This window comes from Stomoxys calcitrans, chromosome 3 (assembly GCF_963082655.1).
Source record: "Stomoxys calcitrans chromosome 3, idStoCalc2.1, whole genome shotgun sequence".
Classification (NCBI taxonomy): Eukaryota; Metazoa; Arthropoda; class Insecta; order Diptera; family Muscidae; genus Stomoxys; species Stomoxys calcitrans.
The window spans coordinates 84,496,199-84,511,871 of NC_081554.1; the positions used below are offsets into that span (position 1 = coordinate 84,496,199).

Below are 15,673 nucleotides of genomic sequence, written 5' to 3' on the forward strand. Positions count from 1 at the left end.
TTTTCGACTAATCGATCATTGGACTTTTTGTGGAAGCCGCCGCCGAAACGTCGAAGGCGAGTAATCGAAAATCGATTATCAAGGAAATGACTTTTGGCGCCTTATGGCAGTTTACATGATACATCTAAATTTAAATCCGTGCGTGTTGAAGGTGGATTTAAAATGTGGTCTGATTTCAAAGCGAATTTAAAAAGGAGCTAATGCAGATAACGACAATTTGTTAAAAAATCTCCTGTCTAAAATATCACAGGTTGCTTCAGATTACAATAGCCACTCCTCTAAGCTTTCATTTGAGGTATAATTCAACTAAATAACCAAAGGAATTTGAAGGCCGAGAGATTTGTAAATGAAGCCCTCTTTAGTTTCAAGAGTTGGACAAATTAGCTCCTCTATGTGCCCAACAGTACGAATTGGTCAATAATGTTTTAAATAAAATCCTCTTTGCAATCTAAAGATGGACAAAATTGCCTGCCTTCGACCGGATTTAACAGTTTTTTCTCATCCACATGACCTACGGGAGAAATAGCCAAGAGCATTTTAAATAAAACCATTTTTGCTATCTAAAGATGGACAAATTTGCCGGCCTTTGGCCGGTTTTAAGATTTTCTATTCCTCCATATGTCCAACAGTAGTAAATCCCATGGCAGCCGGTTGTACGTACCGGATTGACCCGATGGAGTTCTCCATCGGCAAGGGCTGCCGCCTCAGTGTACAACACACTGCTACAACAACAACAACAGGCCAAAGGCCAAAGAATTTCGATGACCAACAATTCTAAAATACTTGCTAGTGCCAGTGGGATGCTAATACAAAAACTTTACTGACTACGTACAAAGCAATTGACCGATCAGTGAAAAACTATGCAACGTCTATTAGGACTGGTCAGCCGAGCGACTTGCATTGGACCCTACCCGGGCGAAAACACAACTACACTATTTCTAAGCTGTATCTACTGGGCTTCTATTGCATAGACCATTCCAATCACCATCTTATGGATAGGCATCCACCGCCCACAGAAATTAGGTGGGATCAATTTACATTATCGGGAGCGTGAAGTTCAGCGCTGCAAGAGAAAATCTCTTAATCAGGCTGCAGATTAAAAACATTGCTGACTACGTACAAAGCAATTGACCGATCAGTGAAAAACTATGCAACGTCTATTTGGACTGGCCAGCCGAGCGACTTGCATTGGACCCTACCCGGGCGAAAACACAACTACACTATTTCTAAGCGGTATCTACTGGGCTTCTATTGCATAGACCATCCCAATCACCATCTTATGGATAGGCATCCAAGCATGTTGGATGTACATATATCCCAATTTTAACTAGGGACTACACGACATACGCCACCTGTTTAACTCCCAAGCCGATCCTACCCACTAAAGACACATTCCAACTTAGTCACAGAGTTCATAGGTTTGGATATTTTACAAAACCCAGCAAACAAATGGATGAAACAAAACACACTGATACAACTATAACAACAACAGATGCGCCAGGTTATTCAACTAACAATTTTTCCGTCGACAAGGGTACGAATGTCATGCATAGTACCAAAGCGCTGGGCATCGACGGAATCTAGATGCACCGGTAGTCAAGTACCTCACTAGGTATTAGAACTGTCTCTGGACACTAAGAGACTAGTTTAAAACCTGGCTTCCGCTACTGAAGCTTGCTAAGGATTGCAATCCTCACATGCAAACTTGTGACTATAACAAAAAGACACTCTTACTTCTTTCTCCTGGAAAATTAAGTATGCAAAAGAAAGAATTCAGTTAGGTAAGGTTGATAGTTCCAAGCACAAGGGTAAAGTAGTTCAAATGTTTATTCCATAAACTATACAAGTAGATTTTTCGATAAAAACTTTTTTGTCATTTCGTATAATTTTTTTAATTCTCTTTAGTTGATTTTAATCTGAAGTCAATATATCTGAACCGGCGTCTGTTATCAAAATGGTATGTTCAAACTGAGCGCTTCTTGCCCCATCGACGCTTATTGCTGTCCAACCATCATCTTGTATTTCGATATCAGGTCCACCCAACGTTAGTATAGGCTCAATGGTAAATGTCATACCTGCCTTCATGGCACCGGGAACATTATTTTTGAAATGCAGTATTTCGGGAGGACCATGAAAATAACTCCCAATGCCATGGCCAATAAATGCCGGTATTGTGTTTAGGCCGTTTTGCTGGCAAAATTTTGCTATGAAATTTCCTATGATTTTAAATTCTTTATCTGGACGACACAAAGCTACACATTCATGGAGGCATTCCTCTGTTTTTTGTACTAAATATCGTCCACGCTCATCAACTTCTCCCACCATAAAGGTTTTGGAACAATCTCCATGGTACCCATTAAGGTATACTGTAATGTCCACATTTATTATATCGCCCTCCTGCAAGGGACGATCGTCCGGGATGCCATGACAAGCGACATTGTTAACAGAGGTACAGATTGATTTGGGAAATCCAGCATAACGAAGTGGCGATGGGTAGGCATTGGCTGATATTATGCTATTGTGCACAAATTCATCAATTTTATCTGTGGTAACACCCACCTTGATCACATCAGAACAGGACTTTAGAATGCTGGCTGCTAGTTTGCAACTATTCCGCATATGTTCAATCTGCTCACAAGTTTTTATTTCTGGTTCACCCAAAGTAAATCCTGGAGGCATGGGTTTGTAATAGTATTCTGGCTTCAATATGTGTTCCGGCACCTCTCTCTCGGCGGACACATTGCCCAGCTCCACAGTGTTACAATTACCAAAATTTGGTTTCTGTTTTGTGAAACGTGACATAAATTTTCGTATGGGATATTGAAGCAGTTTTGTCCTCATTTTTATTTCTTGGACTATTGTTTTCGAGCAAACAATTTCCTTTCCTTGGGTATTACGTGTCCAGCTTCGTCTCTAGCTAAGTTACGTATGAACGGCATATGTATGTCTGTCTGTCTGTCCATTACTAGACGTAAACAATTTCATTTTCTTTTTCTTTGCAATTTCATATGCCATATGCAAAGAGTTGCCACATTACACCTTTATGAGGTTATATGAAGCACCACTTAGCACAGGCACACAGGAAGGCAACGCAAGTTTGTGTGACAGTTGTCTGGCATTGTAAAATTGCTGTATATTACAAGATATATTCATTTACAGTTAATGGCAGTTGCCCAACAACAAAATATTGAGTGCTGGCTGTGTGTCGAATGTTAGCAAAGTTGTAGGGCAAGGCGGATTTAAAAAGTTTGTCGCGAAAAGCTGTTAACATCCGGTCGAGTTTTACGGTACTAAGATGTCAGATTTTTGTTTGCATTCTCTTTGTTGTCATCTTCTTTCTTGCATATTCTCTGTATACACACACGCACACAAATTGCTTTATGTGTGCTGTAAAAACATCGATCAGCTTGATGGCAAGATGGCGGATTGCACCACATGATATGTGGTTGTTGTACAAATGAGACCACCTTTAATTGTTTCACCATGGTTGTAGGGATAGTAAAAATATGACGTTAGAATGGTGAATTATTATTGAGTAGCCCAGGGGCTACTCAATAATAAGTTATGCGTGCGGCATAACTTAGCCGCCTACATTGTGAGCAGACGTACGAATCCTTTTTGGGAGAAATTTTTACATGGTCTCTCCAGGATTGGAACCCAGGCGTTCAGCGTCACAGGCTGTCATGCTAACCTCGGCGCTACGGCGGAGATTACTTTAAATCAAGTGGATTTGTGCTCTTGTGTAACGTGGTTTAACTAAAAATACCACTTCGTGCGGCAGCACTGAATGACGCTCGCTTTCAAGCTTCAAACTCTAAAATTTCTTTACACTTTAACTTTCCGTGTTGCTTTTGTGGTATTTTTGTGCAGAATTGTATTTTTGCAACGCAATGCTCAAAAACAAAGCTCAACGCGCTCATTCTGTTTCGGCCTCTAATTATTGGTGACCAACAAACAATGCGTCTGGCAACTCTTGCTTTTCGGTTATCCCTCATTCACATGTTCCGCTTAAACAAAACATTCCTTTTCCTTTCGTACATCCTCCTAAATAGTTGGAGCTAATTCCAGGGAAATAGCTGCTAGAGAATAATTCTTTGCAGAATATAATGGATATGGCCTCATATAAACGTCAAAAGGTACCCAAAAGGGAACAAGCATTCGATGAAATACGTAGGCTGGCCTATAAGTTCGTGGGTAAATCTGTACCAGATGATTTTCAAAACATCAAAGAAGAACATAGCAATAACGATGTCGGAAAGGAATCATTTGAAAACTCTCGTTTAAAAATGGAGTTACTTAATAAAAAGGAATCGAATATTTTTAAGAAAATCTTTGAGAAACGCCTAAAATTGGCTGCAGTGCAGAAGGGCTTTGAGTTTCTGGAAGCCTATAAGATACATCAAGTACTACTGGTAGTGGGCAGTAAAAAAAGTGGAAGGAGCACCCAAATACCGCAGATACTTTTGGATGAGTATATTTTGAATAACAAAGCATCGGAGTGCCGAATTGCTTGTGTACAAATAATGGCACACAAGGTGGAAACCATGGCCAAAGAAGTAGCCCATGAGCGGGACGAAGTTGTGGGAAAATCAGTTGGATATCAATCAAAGAGGGGACAGTAAGTATTGAATATCAATGGGGCCCAACTGCAAGATGTGACACCTTAAAACCCATTAGGCGACAAAGCTCCCCAAACTGACACTCAAACTGAAAGTATTGGATCTTGCATTACGACTTCTCTGGTTGAGGTGTTTGTAGCTGCAGCGTATGATTTTCATATATGAAGTCATTTAAAACTGAAGCTATTTGCCATTTACTTACTGCAAAATACCCTACCAATCCTTTCAGTTTGAGCATCTTATACAGTTTCGCGTCCATATGCACCAGGATTGATTCGGGCACCCGCTTACCCCGAATCAAATCTCGAATACCTATTACAATTATGTTTAAGTGGAAGTGGCGTAAATATTAAGTTTAAATATTGTTCCTTGTAAGCAGCATTGCTCTGCATGTTGGTATACGCAATAGTAGCTGGAATGTTGCAATTTCCTCACCAATTGGCATGCTACGAAAGCAATATGGCATATAGTGTTATATCTAGCCTACAATCCAAATTTTACATGGAATGGAATTCATAGACATGGACATGGGATTAGATTATAATTTTTATAATCTTATAATTATTTTTATTTACATTACAGTATACCGCCACGTGATAACGGTTCAATTTTGTTTTGCACCGCTGGTATGTTATTTCATAGATTCAAGGACGATCCGTTCTTGAAGAAATTTTCGGCCATAATATTGGATGACATGCAAGACAGAACTTTTGAATACACGCAAGTCATGCGGCTGTTGTCCATTGTAATGGTTTTTATCCGTAGTAACGTGTAAAAACATGTAATTTTAAAAAATATCTTATTACAGATGTTACCTTTTCGCCGTGATTTTAAAGTCATTATGTTAGCCTCCCATCAGTGCAAGCGAAAATTTGCAGAGTTTTTTAAACACTACGACATCTTCAACATAGATGAAGGTGATGAGGACAAAGTCAACAACGACTCAATATTGGAAAACGATTTCAAGTCTCACGATGGCCGAGCAAATAATTCGCCTAAAGTGGGATCAACACCATCATCGGACTATTTGGATAACTGGAATTTAAAAAACCCACAGGAACATAAGTTTTCATCAGCAGACATATCTGCCACAATATCGGATATTCTGGCAAGCAGGCGTTCAATGATGGATGACAACAATGTCGATGACGACAATGTCCTGGAGGGAAAATGCAAGAAAATGGAACATGAATATAGATGTTCCATAGAATTTCTTTCATTATATATAGACTCTGATCTCCAAACGATATCAGATTTGGATAGGGCTTTGATCAATAGTAATCGCAAAAATATAATCAAATTCGAAAGGAGGTATCCTCATTTGGCGGATAAAAAATCCGTCTTCATTCTTGAAAAAACAGATCTCAACTCTGTATTTGCCTCGGCGTTGTCTCAAAACCAAAGCGCCACTGTAAGTAAAGCCGACACGTTCAAAAGCGGCTCCAGTTCGCGAACATCCACAACAGCAGTTCATGATTTGTTAGCTAATCGTATGCAGCAAACACGTGATGTGAGTTCATTAAAAAATGTAGAAACAAACGAAACACGCCGTTTCTCCGACGGCACAGCAGTTAAAAGAACTGTACCTTCAAATGAAACCCCACAGTGCTCGAAGAAACATAAATCTGCGAATCACGCTGTTCCAGATTCTTATAATCTTCAAGTAGCTATCATCGATAGGGCAGATCTTGATGGTAATATCTATCCTGCCAATTGGCTTGTGCTGGAAGAGAAGCTGCTCCAGGAGATGATATCTGACAGATGGTGTGATGAAATTATATCTTTTGATGGCACTGAATGGTCAGGCGGAGTGAAAGTCATCAAATGTGCCAATGAGAAGTCATTGGAGTTTCTTAAGGCTACTGTTACCGGTATTGGCGAGCTTTGGCCGAGAGCACAACTCGATGTGATACCTCAATCACATTTGCCCATACGATCATTCATCAGCATGTGGATACCGCCCCCTGTACCCGCTACCAGACATGTTTTCGAATTACTGGGTAGGCAAAATAAAGATCTTGTAACAGATAATTGGCAAATACTTTCGACCATTCCCTGTGAAAATGGAACAACATTTCGACTTGCCATCGATGTCATATCTTTTAGGAGATTACAATCTTGTCAAGGTCGTGTCAGATTTGGTTTTGGATTTATTACCATTCAGCCAGAGTAAATTATCGAATAAACAATTAAAATGTTACAATTAAACTAAAAAAAAATAAAGATCTAATCATTTTCTTAACTATTTTAGTCAGACATGTATGTTTTTTTTACGACAAAATATATTTGCACAAAACACTTTATTTCTACAAAGTTTCAGTTTAAAAATTTGCAATAAACAAGTTTGTATAACTATGGCTGGACCTTTGAGCTCCGATTTGTGTGTTGATCTTTGTTATCACGAGGAGTTTAATTGCGAGCTACCGGGCGCGTCCATAGGTTGCGGATAGCGGATAATCAACGGTATCGAACGGAGAGTCTCAATGAGAGGCCGGGTGGCACTGGCTGTTGCATAAATACTGAGAGCCTATGATGCTTGATATGACAAGGCGAGTTATTGGCGACCCAAAAACCAAAGGCCAACATGTTCCTGAGGCTATCGGTCCTTTGGGTCGGAACGAGCTTGCTGACCTATAAGAGCTAGAAAAGGATCGCCACCTCTACATATAGACATGTGGCTATAACAAGTTTAAATTTTTTGGATAACTTTCTTCAGTAAGAACTTGGTTATCTTTGTATATGTACACTTCGGCCAACGAGAGGTCTAGCTAACTCGGCAGTGGAAAATCATTCACGCACACATCTCTACTAGAGGCTACATTTTGCTGAATTGTGGCTGCTAGGGCGGTAGGCACCTCAAACGAAATTTTCGTTGTCATAAGAAGTGTATTGACATATGCCAAGCGAAAATTTCGGTTTGCTGTGTGTTACGGGGTGACATTAATGGTGGCCATTGGCTATTCAAAGTCGTCAAGAACTCGCCTTGTCATATCGGAGTCATAGGTACTCAGTATTTGTGCAAGAGCCGGTGCCGCCCGGCCTCACTGCGACTCAACGCTCGATACCGTTGAGTGTCCCCAACTGCCGTTGCAGCTACTCCATATGGAGCATTCCAATCTCCGCAACCTGTGGACGCGTCCGGTAGCTCGCAGCTAAGCTTCTCGTAACAGCAATGAACACCACACAGATCGGTTCTCAGCCTGTGTGGTGCTCCCAGCTATCCCGTGCCGGGCAGGCTTGGTATTCTAATCTGCTTTCGGAAAATCACTGAAATTTGACAGTGGTCATTTGCTTTTATTTTCACACTCAAATATTCTTTTTTTATTTGCACTTATGGTTTTATATTTTTTCCCGAATCAATAAAACATAACGTTTTTTATTTGGAGTTTGACAGCATTCCGCCTGAAAAACTGAACAGAATACCCTGCTTTAGAATATGTCAATTCTTACATAGTACAACAACCCCGTTTACATTGAGTCCGGATTTAATGGCTCGACCATCAGTTTTTCCTTTATAAAATCAGCTGACGAGAGCCTTAAATCCGTATTTAATGAGCAGTTTAAACGGGGTTTTATGGTGCAATCCGCCATTAAGATCATCGATGTTTTGTCAACACATACAAAGAAATTTGTGTGTTTGTGTGTATACGTGTACGTACATGAGCAGAGAACATGCGAGAAAGGAGATAACAACAAAGGGAATGCAAACAAAAATCTTACATCTTAATACCGTTAAACCTGGCCGGCTGTTAAAAGCTGTTCACGTAAAACCATATTTTTAAATCCGCCTTGGGATTTATTATGGGTTTGTATTCTATTTTGCTTTCGGAATACCAGATGAAATTTTTAATTGTTCCGCGAGCGGAATTTGCCTGCAATCAGATGTTTTTCTTTCCATACCAAAGCACGTTTCCTTATCTGCACTTATTGTTTTCTCTATTTTATATAAATTGCTCAAATAAATAAAGGAAAACGAACTATTGAAACCAATAAAACAAACGAAAATATGCCGGCAATAGTTTCAAGTGTTGCCACTATAATAGTTTTTTTTTTGCCATTTTCGTCACTATAAACAGAGTACTACTTTTCCGCCTATTTTCAACGTTTCGCCAAGGTTTTTTTTTTTGTGGAGTTTGACAGCATTCCGCTCGAAAAGCCAAACAAAGTACTCAGCTTATGGCAGCGAAAATTTCGTTTGAGGTGCATACCGCTCTTAATGGAAATTCCATCTACCTTTTATTAATGTACACTGTAAAGGTAAGAAGTATTTGAAGCACACACAGACACACACTAACACCCATTTTGTTTTGGTCTCACTTTCTTCGAGAAACTTAGTTTACGTTGAGAATTCCTAATGCCAATATAAGAAAGGCAAAATGAATCGTCTTTTTAATGGATGGGACACGTCTAATAGTGAGCTCTCTCCTTCTTGGATGGGAGTAGAAGAAACAACGTTTTCGATGGATAATGATACGGAATATGATGTGCGTCTGGAAGTACTTAGAAAAGTGCGGAGTTTTGGAGCGCATACCAGCAGAGCTGCAAGTATTTGTTCTTGGTCTTCCTCAATGAACAATAATATGCAAATGCCAGGTTATAACAACGCGAATTTAAAGGAAGAGTTGTTGCAAAAGAATGAGTCAAGGATATTTCAGGAAATTTTTCAAACACGTAAAGGACTAACTGCCGTCCAGCAGTGTCGAGACATTTTAAGAGCCATAAGAGCCCATCAAGTGGTAATGGTCGTTGGGAGATCGGGATGTGGCAAGACAACACAGATTCCCCAAATGATACTGGATGATTTCATCTTCAACAATTGTGGCACAGATTGTCGCATTGCCTGCATTGAGACTAGAGCAACGAGGGCAGTTTCGGCAGCGGAGCGTGTGGCTTATGAAAGATTGGAATCAGTGGGAAATTCAATTGGACTTGAAATTGAAGGGCAAAGGTACGTATGTTTGTTGGTTGGCGATAATTAGGCAGTATGAAAAACATACAAAACATGTTTGTATAAGTGCATACGTTTTGTGCACTAAGATAAGTTTGTTGTGGGCGCAGAATTTCGGAGTGGTAGCAGCCCTTCGCTACGATTGATCCTGAATCGATATGAACATGTAAATCCGACTGTAGTAGGGATCGGGGCGCTCAGATGACAAGTGATAAAAAATTTTATCTATGACCCGACAAGATAAACTGAGATGTTTGCTAGATTTTGCCAAATATCCAGATTCAGGAGCTCTGCGACTAAGCATGTAAGCATCTAGAGAATAGAGAATAGCATTGGAGTGGGTTTCGTTGAGTTCTTCTCCCGGTATATCTTTTTAGGCAAACATATGATAAAAGGAAAAATTGCTATGACATTGGATCTATAATATTGACCGATTCGGACCATAATTGAATGTTGGAGACCATAGTAGAAGTCGTTGTGTAAAATTTCAGCCAATTCGAATAAAAATTGCTCCTTTTGGGGGCTCAACAAGTAAAATAGGGAGATCGGTTTATATGGGAGCTGTATCAGGCTATAGACCAATTCAGACCATAATTGACACGTAGGTAAACGTCACGGAAGAAGTCGTTGTACAAATTTTAAGCCAAATCGGATAATAATCACGACCTCTAGAGGCTAAAGAAGTCAAGATCCTAGATCGGTTTATATGGCAGCCATGTAAGTCATAAGAAAACACTTGGTGCAACATTTCAGCCAAATCAGAAGAATTGTGCTCTCTAGTGGCTCAATAAGTCAAAATTGAAGATTGGTTTATATGGCATCTATAACAGGTTATGAACCAATTTAAACCATAAATAGTTGTTGGAAGTCATAACGAAACATCTCATGTAAAATTTCAGCCAAATCGGATAGGAATTGCGCCCTGTAGAGGCTGAAGAAGTCAAGACACCAGATCGGTTTATATCAGGTTAGGGACCGATTTTAACCATACTTAGCATAGTTGTTGGAAGTCTCCTCATGCAAAATTTCAGTCAAATCGGATATGAGTTGCGCCCTCTAGTGTTTCAAGAAGTCAAGATCCAAGATCGGTTTATATGGCAGCTATATCAAAACAGGACCGAGATGGCTCATTTACAATCCCAACTTGGCTACACTAATAAGAATTATTGGTGTAAAATTTTAAGCGGTTAGCTTTACTCCTTGGAAAGTTAGCGTGCTTTTGGCAGACAGACAGACGTACGGACATGGCTAGATCGACTTACAATGACATGACGATCAAGAATATAAATACTTTATGGGGTCTCAGAGGAATATTTCGTGGAGTTACAAACAGAATGACGAAATTAGTATACCCCCATCCTATGGTGGAGGGTATAATAAAAAGCAAATTTTCAGGGAGACTCGAAAGGAAAGATTATAAAATATGACAAAATAAAACCTATGGCAATAAAATACAGCAACAGTGTCTTTAGCTGCTTAAAGAACGGAAATAAAGCATTAAATTTCTTTTGAATGCTGAAGGGCTTACAGCAAAATTTTTGAAATTTTGCGATTAGCAATTCCACAGACGAGAACCCCGATTATGGTAAGATCTTTCAAGAATCGTACTATTGTAGCGTTCAATAAGTATATGGGAGTTTCTGCTTCTAGTTAGAAAGTAGATGGTGAAAATATACAACATCAAAATATAATCTATATTTTACGTTCCCCTCCCCTTTAAGTATTATGCCGCGTCATACTGGCCACATTTTGTTTTGCACCGCCCATATTCTGACCAAAAAATTTGAAAGTGATCCTTTGCTTCAAAGCGTAACAGTTGTTATATTGGATGACATACAAACCCAAAATAGTGAAGAACTTCATCGGCTAATGGATCTTTTACAAACTGTAATGTATTTTCTAAAAAGCAACATCTTAAGACTAATAACCAATGTGCCTCTTTTTTGAACAGATATTACCCCATCGAGCTGATTTGAAAATTATTCTATTGAGTACAACTGCTTCTGAAGACTCATTTTGTGACTACTTTAAAGACTATCATGCAATGTTTATACATGAAACAATACAACCGAAATTATCTACTGCGTCTAGCATGTCAACAATACCAGAAATTATACAGGATGCTGAGAGCATCATAACAATTTCGGATGGAGACTCGACTATAATGGAGAACAACTATAGAAAATCCATGAATATTCTTAGGAGATATGAAGGCAAAGATGCCAGTGTGCTTTCTAGAAAAGAAAAAAATCTCATTAGAACACACAAGAGAAATGTAAAACGTTTAGAAAGAATGTCCGCCCTAAAGAGTTCGCCTAAAATGAACACAACACCTGGCATGCGCATCAAAACCCGGCAGAATAGTATGGATATTTGTAATGATTTACAGGTAGCAATAATTGATAAATCTGATCTACATGGAAGACTTGATGACAACTTATGGATGAAGCTAGAAGAAAGATTGCTCAGCGACATGATATCCAGCAAATGGTGTAACGAGGAAATATCATTCGATGGAGCAAATTGGTCTAGAGGTGTGAAAATTGTCAAATGTGGCAACCATAGATCGATAGATTTTTTAAGGGACACTGTAGCGAGTGTTTGTGAACGCTGGCCGCATCTTCAACTTGAAGTAATACCTCAGTCAATGTTGCCCTTGAGAGTATTGGCCAAGATGTGGATACCGCCACCAGTTCCACCGACAAATGCTATTCTATCACTGATTGAAAAACAGAATGCAGGCATCGATACAAAAGATTGGAAAATACTAAATTACATTCCATGTAAAAATAATTTTGGTCAAATTTATCGTCTTTACATAGATGGTTTGTCGGCCAAGGTTATACATGAATGTCAGGGTCGCATTAAATTTGGACTGAACTTTATAAGAATTCATACTATGTTAAAAAAATAGAATCATAACGAAAATAGTCGAAATATTAACAAAATCGGAGGCAAAACTATTAGTTTCGTCTCCTTCGTCCATTACAGTCATGCTGTTGTTAATATAAATTCAATTAACAATGAAGTTCCAAACGAATTTGTAAAAAAAAAACATTTTTTTAAGGCAGTACTGCCAAATTGATCTTTATTTTAACTAAAGATCGGTACTAGATCCCTGTTTTAAAATGGAAATCAAAATTTTTCACAATTACTACTTTTTGGAGTAAAAAAATATACTGTTTTTATTTGATGTGGGGACTGATGTGGGAAAGAACATTTCTTTCTACATAATGGGAAAAAATATAATAATCACGTTATCATTAAGAATTTTTTTTGTTTTTTGTCTTGATTTTCACTGTGAATCATGAACATAGTACCCGCCTTAAGACAGAACATAAATGTATGGAAGTTGTTAGCCTTAATTTTTTACTATATGGAATAGAACGAAATGTAAAAACCATTTTTCATTTTACATATGAATTGTTTCCTTGTTTCATTATTTTCGTTTTTCATTTGTTTTTTTTTTACTTTAAAAACAAACAATGCATTGATTTGTGGATCGATTATGGCTTGTAACCAAACTTCAGTTGCGTTGGCAATGGACAAATTTGTTATCGATAATTTTCTTCTCCGCATTGAACTGCATACTTTTTTACAATTAACCAATTGGCTCAACATTCAAAACACTAATATTTGATGAAACTGAAAAAAATTTCCAACTTTATACTAATTTTTAATTAATGCTTTTATCTTTTGGCAACCCAACTATAGTTGAGTTGCAATCAACAATCCCAACTCATTTGTAAACATTTTAAAATATATATTTTCGCAATGATATATAATGTAAATTTATTAATAATACAAAAATAAAATGCAGTACAAAAATTCTATGAAGTTAAATAAGCATATAAGAAAAAGAACGACATAACATCGGCTTAATCATAAAAACTGATCCCAAACGAACTCGAAAAGGGCGTGCAAACTAAAATGAATTAAAGCCGAATAATATTGCAAAAATAAAAAATATTAGCATAGACTATATACAATAATTAAAATGTATATATATCTGGAATGTGATCTATATGACCATTGATCAGCTATCTTTGGAGTTTTTTTTTTTACAAAGTTGCAATACCCACCTGTTTCTAAAACAAATTGTAATATTTTAAACAACTTTTAATTCAAGTAAATATTTACAATAATTAAGATACACTGTGTACATACATATATTTGTAAAGAATTGACTATATTTTATTTTAATATAATTTTTAAAAAAGAAATTTGACAAAAAAAAATATGGGGATTAATGACGTTGCGATGTACTTAAGAAGCTATCATGGCGAAACAATTAAAGGTGGTCTCATTTGTACAACAACCACAAATCATATGGTGCAATCCGCCATCTTGCCATCAAGCTGATCGACGTTTTACCAACACACGCAAAGAAATTTGTGTGCGTGTGCGTACATGAGCAGAGAATACGCGAGAAAGTAGGTAGCAACAAAGAGAATGCACACAAAAATCTGACATTTTAATACCGTCAATCCCGACCGGATGTTAGCAGCTGTTCGCATGAGTCCACCTTGTTAAATCCGCCTTGGCGTGTGCCACTCAAGGTAGTTTCGTTTGGGGTACATTTTTATTATTGTGCTAATGACCCTACCTCTTAATTGTACCATGGTTTTCATAATTGATTCGGCTTCATGGTACAATTAAGAGGTAGTGTTATTAGCAACAACAAGAATTTACCCTCAAAGAAACTACCTTGAGTGGCAAGTGCCGTAAATTGAAATGTCAAAGTGGTTTTAGAAATAAACTTTGTTTTGTAACTTATCTTCTTCAAATATGTTTTATATATGCATTTTCATTATGAAACTGTTTTGTTGGTTATGTGTGGAATATCCAATCAAATAGAACATATTTTTGAGATTTTAGAAAAATATAACAGCTGTGATATCAAGCCTTCGACATTTAGATTTGGTGTAAAAACAAAACAAAAATAAACAAGTTTTACTCAGCTGTAGGATTCACTAATAGAAGGTTAGGTCACATGCAAAAACACAAGTTGACATCCTCAATGCCAAGTACTGCCAAATATTAAAAAAAAGTATATCGGCTGATCGCTTGGCTTAACCTTATTCAGTGAATTCTGACTCAGCTGTTCGCATGACCTCACCTTATAAGTGCATCCTGATTCTGGTATACGTTTTTAACTCAACTTTGAATTTGGCTCTCATCGGTGGGCGAACAAAACAATAACTTTTGAATTTCTCTGGGCCAGAAAAATTATTAAACTTTTTTCTTCTTCTAACCTCTGCAGATATACTGCTGCCCAGGCGGCATTTGACATTACGAGTTGTAAATAATCCACCAGGGTTGCGCAGAAAAATGTTGTAGTTAGGCAAATGACCCCACCTTCTAAGTTCTTGTACCATGAGCAGGATTCACTAATAGAAAGTTAGGTCAGTTGCGAAAACATAAAGTGGATAGGCCCCATGAACATCATTAAGGATGTCAAATCTGCCGAATGAAAATGGCATCAAATAGAAGAAAACGTAAACAAAGAATGAATGTAAAAGGTCATGGCGAAACAATTAAAGGTGGTCTCATTTGTACAACAACCACAAACATATGGTGTAATCCGCCATCACGCTGATAGACGTTTTGCCAACCCCCCCTTACAAATTTGTGTGCGTGAATGAGCAGAGAATACGCGAGAAAGAAGATAACAAAGAGAATGCAAATGTCATCTTAATACCGTCAAACCTGGGCGACAGTTAACAGCTGTTCGCGTGAGACCACCCTTAATAAATCAGCCTTGACATTTTCGATGTCAAACATGTTGTGTCTTTAACTTTTGTAGTTCTTGATCCCATAAATCGCGCTAAAGAGCACTCTTCTGCAATCAGAGTAAAGAGGGTAAAAGAAGAAGAGTTAGCGAAATTCGGGATGACCAGTGACAAAAGTTAAAGACGCAACATGTTTGAATTGCTTACGATATTTCGTTTTTCCTTTTATTCCAACTGTCGGTTGCAAAGAAATAAATCAAAATACGAAGAAATGTTCGAACAAATGCCCGAATCAAAACAGAAAAACTCGAAAATGTTGCAACTCTCAAAGTGAATCCAATTGGAATACATCGAACAGGTTGTGTCTTTAACGC

The 15,673-nt window shown here is 38.0% G+C and overlaps 3 protein-coding genes across 4 annotated transcripts; 2 read left to right on the forward strand and 1 right to left on the reverse strand.

Annotated features, from left to right (window-relative positions):
• Positions 1–1,782: 1,782 nt before the first annotated feature.
• On the reverse strand, positions 1,783–3,232 carry LOC106088914 (methionine aminopeptidase 1D, mitochondrial). Its single transcript, XM_013254628.2, has one exon. The coding sequence runs from the start codon at positions 2,839–2,841 to the stop codon at positions 1,912–1,914; it is 930 nt and encodes a 309-aa protein (XP_013110082.2). The 5' UTR covers positions 2,842–3,232; the 3' UTR covers positions 1,783–1,911.
• A 742-nt stretch (positions 3,233–3,974) lies between these two features.
• On the forward strand, positions 3,975–6,869 carry LOC106088920 (uncharacterized). Its single transcript, XM_013254633.2, has 3 exons — positions 3,975–4,618; positions 5,202–5,364; positions 5,428–6,869. The coding sequence occupies exons 1-3, from the start codon at positions 4,107–4,109 to the stop codon at positions 6,790–6,792; spliced, it is 2,040 nt and encodes a 679-aa protein (XP_013110087.2). The 5' UTR covers positions 3,975–4,106; the 3' UTR covers positions 6,793–6,869.
• Positions 6,870–8,915: 2,046 nt separating this feature from the next.
• LOC106088913 (uncharacterized) lies at positions 8,916–13,705 on the forward strand. 2 transcript variants are annotated; one of them, XM_059365879.1, is made up of 4 exons: positions 9,129–9,212; positions 9,275–9,567; positions 11,289–11,454; positions 11,519–13,705. In XM_059365879.1, exons 2-4 carry the CDS (start codon positions 9,359–9,361, stop codon positions 12,479–12,481), a joined length of 1,338 nt encoding a protein of 445 aa, XP_059221862.1. In that variant the 5' UTR covers positions 9,129–9,212; positions 9,275–9,358; the 3' UTR covers positions 12,482–13,705. The 2 variants fall into 2 exon arrangements, with proteins under 2 accessions (XP_059221861.1, XP_059221862.1); XM_059365878.1 differs by having other exon boundaries at positions 8,916–9,567.
• Positions 13,706–15,673: the final 1,968 nt, after the last annotated feature.

Coding starts and splice junctions, on each gene's coding strand:
- LOC106088914 (XM_013254628.2), bottom strand. CDS start 2,841: ATGAGGACAAAACTGCTTCAATATCCCATACGAAAATTTATGTCACGT.
- LOC106088920 (XM_013254633.2), top strand. CDS start 4,107: ATGGATATGGCCTCATATAAACGTCAAAAGGTACCCAAAAGGGAACAA. Junction 4,619..5,201: donor TATCAATCAAAGAGGGGACA/GTAAGTATTGAA, acceptor TTTACATTACAG/TATACCGCCACGTGATAACG. Junction 5,365..5,427: donor TCATGCGGCTGTTGTCCATT/GTAATGGTTTTT, acceptor ATCTTATTACAG/ATGTTACCTTTTCGCCGTGA.
- LOC106088913 (XM_059365878.1), top strand. CDS start 8,996: ATGAATCGTCTTTTTAATGGATGGGACACGTCTAATAGTGAGCTCTCT. Junction 9,568..11,288: donor CTTGAAATTGAAGGGCAAAG/GTACGTATGTTT, acceptor CTCCCCTTTAAG/TATTATGCCGCGTCATACTG. Junction 11,455..11,518: donor TAATGGATCTTTTACAAACT/GTAATGTATTTT, acceptor TTTTTTGAACAG/ATATTACCCCATCGAGCTGA.